Source organism: Diadema setosum, chromosome 18 (genome assembly GCF_964275005.1).
Source record: "Diadema setosum chromosome 18, eeDiaSeto1, whole genome shotgun sequence".
In the NCBI taxonomy this organism is placed as follows: domain Eukaryota; kingdom Metazoa; phylum Echinodermata; class Echinoidea; order Diadematoida; family Diadematidae; genus Diadema; species Diadema setosum.
This window is the reverse complement of record NC_092702.1, coordinates 30,916,067-30,926,369: the sequence shown is the minus strand read 5'-3', so window position 1 is coordinate 30,926,369 and position 10,303 is coordinate 30,916,067. Positions and strand designations below refer to the sequence as shown.

General features: G+C 40.0%; 2 protein-coding genes across 2 annotated transcripts; both read left to right on the top strand.

Moving 5' to 3' along the window:
• Nucleotides 1–722: 722 nt before the first annotated feature.
• LOC140241447 (uncharacterized) lies at nt 723–1,784 on the top strand. Its single transcript, XM_072321175.1, has one exon. It carries the CDS (start codon nt 723–725, stop codon nt 1,782–1,784), a length of 1,062 nt encoding a protein of 353 aa, XP_072177276.1.
• Nucleotides 1,785–6,983: 5,199 nt separating this feature from the next.
• LOC140241446 (uncharacterized) lies at nt 6,984–9,836 on the top strand. Its single transcript, XM_072321174.1, has 2 exons — nt 6,984–7,011; nt 8,551–9,836. The coding sequence occupies exons 1-2, from the start codon at nt 6,984–6,986 to the stop codon at nt 9,834–9,836; spliced, it is 1,314 nt and encodes a 437-aa protein (XP_072177275.1).
• The last annotated feature ends 467 nt before the right edge of the window (nt 9,837–10,303 follow it).

The window sequence follows — 10,303 nt, the reverse complement described above, 5'->3', positions numbered from 1 at the left end:
TGTTTTACTTTTGGTTTGTTGTTTGTTTACAGAAAGACCATTCTGGTTGAGCATTTTTTTTTACAACTTTATTGATTAAAAATAATCGTTCATCTTTGGTGCTGCCATTCACTCAAGTCCGCTACGATTGTAGTTATCTCGATATAAGTTTATGATGCTGGATGCAATACTCCATAATTCATGTTTGTTTGTTTTTTGAGTGAATAATACATGGTTGTTGTTGTTGTTTTTTTTTTTGTTAGAATGTAATTGATTATATCACGTCACGTCTCTAGAAAAAAAAAAAAACAACCTTCGTATAATTTGCAACGTATCTTGGAGATCTTACACCGGAATGCATCCTACAAGCATTGCTTTTTACCATTCTTCCCCATTTCCAGCATTTCGGTATAATTTCAATATTTTGCAAACTTATACACTCCTTTTATCGTACATTATAATGTAATGTGTCCACATATAATATATATATATATATATATATATATATATATATATATATATGTTTCTGCTAGAAATAGAAAAATAAGTAAATAAATGAATAAATTAATTAATTGATTAATCAAATGACTGTACTCTCTTTCAATCACCTATAGGTCAAGCAGACGGCCTCACATAAAGACACACAATGCTACGAGTGATCCTGTACTGCACGTAAAAGGCACGTTGCACTTCGACATCCGCTGCGTCCCTGGTCCGGACTGACTCAACCGACAGCAAGGATCATGACCCTTGATTCTATATTCCCTGCACATCATCTGACGCGCCAGAGAAACGTGCCTACGGCGATGAACACGCCGTCTCAAAGCCTCAACTCATGGCTCATAAAGACGGGTTATAACATCAAGAACATCATGAATCAAAAACTGGGTGTGGGAGGTCGAAACAGACTTCCATCCATCGAAGAGATGCATCCTTCCCCTAACGTGCCTAAGGTCGCTCCTCCTGCACATGGCGATTTTTCGCGCATGTTCATGCTTAACGACAATGCGATCTTTGTGAAACGGCGAACTCCCTCCGACCCGGAGCAGCAGCATCATCACCACAGCTACCGCCGTCAGATCAAAGACAAGATCACGAGGCACAGTCTTTCGGAGGCGAATTTAAGATCACGCGTTGAGCCTGCCTCTACCGAAGCAGATCGTCGACTGAGTGACGGAACGTTCGATACGGTGAACATGTGGCCGTCTCCTGCGGCGGATGAGAGTGGGGTAGCAGCAATATCAGACGTGAGGCCTTCAGCATCAATCATCCGGGTGCATAGAGAAAAAGTCACCATTGATGGTAAAGTTCGACGAGTTCGATTCCTGAGTGCCGATCACACCCCACTGACTGAAGATTCCGAGGATCAAAAAGTTCTTGTATTAAAACATCACGAGAATGCGAAGGGTTTTAACAGTCGCAGATCGAGTCAGAAAAGCACGTCCCCATCCCGGTCCGCAGCCACGTCCAGCCGCCGAAAACCACCCGCAGTCTCAAACACGGAGATAGCAACAGGCAAAGCCAACGACCATAAAGAGACTCCCGATGTGTGGTTAGAGCGAGCGAGAAAGCTGCGGGCTTCCAAGGACAGCAGCAACAGTAAGACTGATACCAAGCCAGAAAGCAAACAGTCGGAAACTTTAAAGATCCATGACAATGATAATGAACATGAAATCAAAATGATCCACGAAGCCCTGTCAAAAACGTCAAAACACGTGAACTTCTGTGATGAGAAGAAGACGGAATGGATCGTCAAGTGGTTAGAGGAAGTTAACCAACAAACACATTTTGATATCATCGAATAGAAAATAAGAACAATGGAAGCCTAATCTAACAATGTTATACAGATACATGTATGTGTGAATATAACACTTGACATCCCATGGGAGTAGGCCTATAATGTTCTCCCCAAGTTGATTACTATTTTCCTGAAGAACGTAGCGCTGGGGGAAATATCGTCCATAAGGGAACACTTAAGGGACTTTCAAGTGTTTTATCAAAACGATAGACAAGGCAATATACACGGATTTTATATTTATGGTCCACATGAAATACATTTTTTTTTTTTAGATTCTAGCTCAATTGGCTGCCCGTCAGATTCTTGGACTATACCTGACGTGACGTCACTATACAGGCAATATAACGATTTCGAACCACTCTACCTTAGTCACGTGATTACATTATGACCAATCACCGACAAGTACTTATGTGGACCATTTGATATACTGTACTTATTTGTATTCTCAGGAAACTCATGAAATATCTTAACCTTGCTAGAAAGAACACAGTGTCCCACGATGTGAGAAACACAGTGTGAATATTGTGAACACGGTGTGAAATCTCCTCGCACTGTCAAATACGAGCATTTTAACAGTGTGAACACAATGTGAGCCGTCAATTCACAGTGTGAAAAAAAAAGTATTACTATATGTGAACACTCTGTGAAAACCGCAACACATTGTGAAATAATTTTCCCACTGTTAAATTCGAACGTTTTCACATTGTCGACTATGTGAACACACTGTGAACACACTGTGAACACACTGTGAACACACTGTGAACACACTGTGAACAAACTGTAAACACACTGTGAACAAACTGTGAACACACTGTGGGACACTGTTCTTTCCAGAAGGGAATTTTCAAATAATTTTCTATCAACTGGTGTATAATAATGATACGCCTCGACCTTGGACACTCACAGAAATGAATATCTCTGAAAGGTATTTAAGTGGTATCGTTAGGGTTTTGTACAATCAAGACTCATGATGAGCTGCTACAGTTGAACGTGACCGGACAAATTTGACTGTTACGGTTCCTACTGACAAAATGCTGCATGACTGCCTTACTTGTGCCAATAAGACGATTTCATTCGTTTGATTGCTGTTTCTTTCACCTATTATGTTCCTATACATACGTATCTCTTATTCTTTATCGTATACACATTTGTACTATTTATATCACAGATTTTTGCTGAATAATAATTATATAAGAACTTGTTCCACATTGTTCGTTACGTGAAATCATATTATATAAGCTTTGTTTACTTTGAAATAAAAACCACGGATATCAATGCGTGAAAATAGTGTTGGTTTTCGGGAAAAGATTGTCACACGCTGTAACCTGTGTGTGAATGGATAAGAGCAGGTAGCTTACTGTGGTCCAAATTTGGCGTGATAGCAGAGTGATGCGAGGTGTATGGGGGTTATCCCACGAGACCAACACCCACGAGTTACACAGCCCACGAGTTCGACATTGAAAACAGGTCCATGAGTCATACAGCCCATGAGTTCGACACTTTAGGTAAAAACAGCCCACGAGTTCGAAAGTTCCAACACGGGGCTTAATGTGTCGGTCCCGTGGACCTTGTTAGCTTAGTGTCGAACTAATGGGCTGTATGACTCGTGAGCTGTATAACTCATGGGTTGTATTACTTATATGAGCTGTATGACTCGTGGGTGTCGGTCTCGTGTCGTGCACCCCTATAAAAGACAAACTTTGATCAGTAGACCTACTGCTAGCATCAGTTAGCAGTCGCTGAGTTCCAGGAGAAGCAAAAAGCCATGAAAAGAGCTTGTGAATCTGATTCGTCTTTTCATGAGGGTGTTGATAAAGCATCTCTACGAACATATTGTATTGGCTACACACATAGTAATCACATGCTCAACACTGGATATGAAACACAACAACAATCATAAAAGGAAACAGAAGTTTGGACACAAGGAAAGTATAATTATATGCATATGAAAACAGACAAAGAGAAAACTGACCAGAAACAATTGATAAAAAAATAAATTTGCTCCAAGTTTTCACTGCATATAATATATGATTATATACATACATTAAAATACACACATCAACACATATAACACATTAGATATAACTATAATGGTCAAAGGCTTGATAAAAAGACGACTCGTAGTAGGAGAGTAAAACTGCTTTCAGTTTTTATCATGATTATGGCAGCGGAAATACAATTTCTGTCCCAAGAATTGGTGTAAGACGTTGCGCCGTTTTCGACGAAGAGATCGTCTTTTTATCCGATATACTGATATTAAGAGTAAATTCATATTCAAAATTCTTTGTTATGGTAAATTAACCTTCTTCCAATTGTATTTGACCTTCACATAACACTTTTCACTTTGAATCTTGCTATATAGAATTTACGCCGTACTGGTGTGATCATCAATTATCTCGTTTTGGGGACTTGTGCTACTCTTTTTAGAGCGAGGTTTACTTTTTCCAAGTAGATTCTCTGACAGTCTAGTCGTTTAGTTCTGAAGGAAACAAACTTTTTAGACTCGCTAAAATCAATCCAGAAAATTAACATCACGCTACTTTTCTTTTTTCTTTAGCACTCGGCCGTAATTTGAAATATTCAAACGCATAATTTACTTACCATTGTTTTTAAAGCCCTACTATGACGCTGAACGTAGAGGGCGGGATTTGGCTCGATACTTCTTGGTAATGATGGCAGCAGCTCACTCTGGTGTGGTGTCTCCTCACCTGACCACGCACCCTGACGTTGAATGTAAATTTCACATCACTACTAATTATCCTGTTCAAAGCCAGAGAGGGCAGCATGCAGATATGGGACGTAGCGATACCACTGATTATAGATATACAAGTGAGCGATACTCGTTTATCTTTGATGCGAATGCAATGTAACGATTTGGGAAAAATACACAGTACATCTTGAACTGAAGTTTGTATGTATAATATACATACATGTATAACTATGGGAATGACAATGGGAATGGAAATGACAATCCTTACGCTAATGACACCGATAAGTAATATCGTCTATAAGCTAAATATTATTGTAATCACAATTATCATCACTGTCATTGTCGGTGGTCCCCCCCCCCCCTCTGCCAAATGAACATGTGATGTGCATGTGTCCAGACGTATGTTCCTATAGCACCCTGTCTCAGGCTCAGCCCAACGTTACCAAATAGTTGAGATTTTTTGTTTGTTTGTTTGTTTGTTTTTGTTGGGTTTTTTTGGTTTTTTTGGTGGTTTTTTTTTTTTTTGCTTGTCAGCCGATTTCAGGAGAGAAGTGGCAGCAAAAAATGTGAAGACTTTTTTGTTTTGTTTAGTTTTTATTTCCTTTTCTTTTCATTTGGCTTGTCAGCCGATTTAACGAGAAAAATGTCATTGGGTCAAATCCCACACCCTTGTATCCGTTGTTTGACTTAATTTATTTGATAAATTAAAGTCAACTTGAACATGATGTGATAAACTTTTCTCCCACATGTTTTGTTCATCACCAAACAAAACTAGTAGCCAAATGAAAGGGAATGTATAAAATGTCAAATAGACAACATGATACATGCATACATACCCCCAAAATACGAATAAGAATATGTAAAAAGAAAAATAAATCAAAAAAATCAAAAGAGGTAGATAGATAGATGAATAGATGGATATGAAGATAGATAGATAGATAGATAGATAGATAGATAGATAGATAGATAGATAGATAGATAGATAGCTGAATGAATACAGAAATAATGATATATTAGGTAATTATTGATGAATAGATAGTAAATGTGTGAATATGTACACAAATGTGGACAGATCAGCGAATAAATTAGTGAATGTGGACATTAGTTTGTGTGGCTTTTTTTTTTTTGGGGGGGGGAAGGGCACTATACTTGATCATCATCCTTCATGGAAAGTGTATTGACAAGCACCCTCTCAGACAGTTTCTTCGGAATGTCTTCCCCGTCTGGCTCAAAGGATCGCCTGTCGCCGTGTCATGTAAAGGCATTGTCCCACAACCAAGTCTCTTATTGATGCCAATTCGTGAATAATTGATAAGGGCTACGAGACGTTTTGGTTGGTAAGGAGCGTTCGACCGCGCGGCCTTGTCGTAAGAGACGCAAACCCCAAACATCTTTTTCAACTTTTACATATGTTTCTATAGCCTTACACAACGCGGCACAAAGGAGAGGCCGCGTTCACACACTGAAGATAAACTCGTCATTTTGACAAGCCGTGCTGACGAGTGTGAAGATTATGTGCACGCAAGGTACGGAGTTCCATTCACATTGTGCTTGTGCACTGGTTATTGTCTTTCACCACTCAAACACACAGATGATTTTGTTCCTTACTCTAAAGGTTCATTAATCCGGAAATGAAATAAGGTTTATTATTCCGAAGGAGTTATTCCGAAACACACAAAATCCTCTTACCTAGATGTTCGTTATTCCGAAAATATCCGTTAATCCGAATACTTGTTATGCTTGTGGCGAAGGCTCGTTAATTCGAAAACGAAAAAAGAAAGAGAAAAAAAACCCAGATGCATATTACAAGCCTTCGAAATTAAGAACCTTATCATTTAATTTCCTGATTGATGACCTTCGGAATATAACGAAATGCATCTCCTTTTCGGATTAACGAGCTTTTGGATTAATGAACTTTAACCGACAAAACATATTTTTGTATTATAAGGGCCTTTGTCTTGTTCTATGACAAACAAACAAATTTACTTTGGTAAAGGTTTTTGATGAGCACTGTTCATTGATATTACAAAGGTCTTTTTTTTTTTCAAGAAAAGAGGACTAGTGTTCGCACATGTGAAGAGAACTTATCTGAAGGTGTTTTGTCTGAGATGTCTCACGTACCATGACCACAGAGAAGTGAATATCTACTATTTTGACCCTCAAACCAAGTTTTGAAGGTGTTTCGTGTAATATGTCTCGCGTACCGTGACCACAGAGAAGTGATATATACTATTTTGGCCATCGCAAAACAAGTGTGAACTCGTGGGGCGCTGTATTGATCATTCAATCGAAAGACATTGTTACCGCAATTGTATAGAGTTGGTCACCCGTGGTCTATTGATCATGTTTACCCCCCGGCAACGCCAGTATCAGTCACCCATGCTACACCCTCCTATCACTTGTTACGAACTGCCCCTTCACTTCTGCAATGTTTGACCATGATGGAGCTCAACATTGACCTGTTTCCATTGCGCTTTTACTTTTGATTAATCCAAGATGCACTGGAAACAACACGCAGGAAACGGCAAGTCCCTTCTTTTGTTTTGCTTTGTTTTTTTTTCTTCTAATACTAGAATTGCGTGAAGTAATAGTTATTAGTACATTGTCTATCCCGATCGAGACACGTTCTTTAGATTAGATTATCGCATTAGTACAGTTGCTGTATGAAACCAAGAGCTGTGTTCCATGAATGAGAAGACATTCTCATGAGTTACATGATTGTAATTGATAATCTTTTAAGTATCGGATTCGATTTATCAGGTTGCGTGCTTTCTACATTTGCATCGTTGGAAAAAAATATTTCAAGAACTCTGCTGTATTGAAATCTTATGTTGTTAGAATGCCGCTGCATGTTACTCAGTGCAAACCACTCCGTAAATGATGAAAACAAAAAGCAAGCTGATTTACTATGAAGAGCAACCGAAGGCTTTCCTACCGTGCAAAACGTTGTTGATGCAGATGGCATACACTTATACTTAATGACTTAAAGGATGTGTACAGTTCTGGTCGAGGTGAGAATTTAGCATTTAACGTTTTGCGAGATATTCAGAAACCACTCTATGAGATGTCAAAGAGCATGCAATTCTAAGGGGTATCAAAAGTTTATTTGATGAAATTCGGTTTTGAAATGGCTGAGATATCCAAAAACAAGGTGAAACAAAGAGATCCTAATAAAAGGCGTGGCCTGTCGCCTTTTATTATTATCACTTTTTTGGATATCTCAGCCATTTGAAAACCAATTTTCATCAAATAAACATTGAATCCTTCTTAAAATTACATGCTCTTTCATATTTCATAAGAGGTTTCTCATTATCTCACCTAGGGATGTTCAAAACATGAATCCCCACCTCAACCAGTACTGTATAGTCCCTTTAATGAAAGGAGAAACAATAGTCATATTTTGAGGTAATTAAATTGCTTGCTGTAGATTATTCAACTCAGTTTCCGAACAACATAAGACATCGCAGAAAAAAAAAACATTCCCGTGGCGTATTCTCCACATATTCAGAGAAAATATGAAATAACAATTCATAAATTCGGGAATTGTAGAGTGAATATGATTTTTTTTTAATGAGAAATGAAGAAGGCGTTTAAAAGTGATGTTACACTATTTTTGTACATCCATTCTTGTACAAACGATGTTGTATATATGACTCAATATGTGTGTAAAAACTTTTTCTGCTTACCTAAGCACACACTCATATATAAAATCTATAAGGCTAGCCATCGACCAATATTGATCAGAGACGTAATAATACACACGAATTGCATTTTAACCATGGTGCCACTGTACGTTGGTCATCTTTGCAATGCTACAAAATATAAAATAGTAACCCATATTCAAATCACGTTTACAAAAGTGAGCCCAGAGATGGTTTTTCAATACTGATATGCAATTGGACATTTGATAAAGAAACTTGAACGAAAAGTATGCTTGTCAAAAGAGAACCTCCATCTATTCGCCACGTAAATAAATTTCATGGTGGCCAACTATTTGAAACTAATGCAAGAAAAGTTTTAGTAACTTTTGTTCTTATGCACTAAATTTTGTGTTTCAATGCAGAGCTCTGCGTGGTTGGTCTCGGGGGTGCAAACGGTCCTCCGATCTTCGTGCGCTCGCTGAGACCGGAACGGGTATCGCGAGAGGAAGGAGCTCCCTCTCGAAGTTCAACGAGGAGCAGCGGTGGTGGCGGTGGTCAAAAGAGAGTAAAGCAACGCCTCCATGTGTCTAACCGGCTTAGCGCAAGAGGACAGAGCTTGCCAGACATCCGTGATGAGGGTAGCGTCTTTACCATCAAAGGGACGGCCAAGGCACTTCACGGGAACGTTTCAACGGTATCATTCAAGAGCGGTGATCTAAACAGACTGAGTCCAGATTTTCAGAGCCTCAAGTGCGAAAATGAGAAAGCCTCTGTGTCCAGGTGCAATACTGAAAAGGATAATGCGTCTTGTGCAGCTCCGCCAAATGACGGCAGTTCGGTTAGTAGCAAGCTGTTTTCGGAACGATCGGTACCAACTATGGCAACAACCACCAATGCCATGTCGAGACTTGGGTCTTCCGACTTGACTTGGAATCCATTCACGGTCACACCAATCGCTTTGTCCAAGCGGGGAGATTCTAGTCCGAGATCGAGTCCAGCAAAGTCATTAACATCGTCGGAAGATGAGGATGCCCACGACAGTCCAAATTTGGAGCGCATCACCATGCCACCCATAGGGTCGAAACCCGTGTCGCGGGGTGAAGGCAACCCCAAGCGGTTCTGCGCCAAACCTTTACCCATGAACCGACACAGAATGATGAAGAGTTTCCAAGACACGATGAAGATCCTCAACAAAGAACTGGACAAAAGCAGACGACCCGATGCGATGCCCCGAGAACTGCAGAGTGGAAGTGTCCGGACTTTTGATAGACTGATCATACTAAACCATAAGTCAAAGCAAAGTGCTGCTGATCAGGACATTGCTCTTCTGAAGCCACAGACAGCTCCACCAGTTGTCACGAGTGGAAACTCAGGCAAGCCAGACCTGGAGCTCATTGTCCAGCCCTCTTCCAGCGTCAGGGAACGCAGCATGGTGATGCAACTGAACAATCTCTCCAGGAAGTACCAGCAGGAGAAGAGCGTCAAGTTCGCTCTGGAATCGTCGTCGTTCGCGCAGTCTCACGCCTCGGAGACTGAGCGGGTCATTCCTAAGGAAGAAGTTCCGAGGGAGAAGTTGGTTAATTTCTGGCTGGACGACTGTCCACCCGTAGAGTCCTCACCTTCCCCCGACCACTCACCTAACGCTATCCCACGCAGGAAGATCATCCTCAACGTGCCTTGCGTGAAAGAAGAAGCGTACGACGCATGAAATCTTTGCAAAGACAAAACGTTCCTTGAGAGTATATACTGCCGACTAATTCTACACCATAAAAGCCATAAGCAGAGTAAATCTTGTCAGTAGGTCTTAATTGCACACGTTTCAGAACATACTGAAATCATGCAATAGAGCCTCGCCAAATTGTTCATGTTTGTCTGACTTGCGAAGTCGTGTTAACTTACTTTCGAAATGACTGAGCAGGCTCTTTGTAAACATAATAGGATAAGCTAATAGCACAATATATACTTCATTCTTTACCTCGACATTAAATTTGGTTTTCATGTTGAATCTACGAACGGGTGATAATTCAAATTATGTAAGTTGGCAAGCCACCGGTCTTGTTTGCGGTTCTTTGATTTATATTTTTCTCGTTATAGTGACGCAATTAGACGAATGCGGTGACCCTATCAAAGGAAGAATAGCTGCGCGCTATTAATGCGGCTGTATTTTTGCGATCC

Coding starts and splice junctions, on each gene's coding strand:
- LOC140241447 (XM_072321175.1), top strand. CDS start 723: ATGACCCTTGATTCTATATTCCCTGCACATCATCTGACGCGCCAGAGA.
- LOC140241446 (XM_072321174.1), top strand. CDS start 6,984: ATGCACTGGAAACAACACGCAGGAAACG. Junction 7,012..8,550: donor GAAACAACACGCAGGAAACG/GCAAGTCCCTTC, acceptor GTTTCAATGCAG/AGCTCTGCGTGGTTGGTCTC.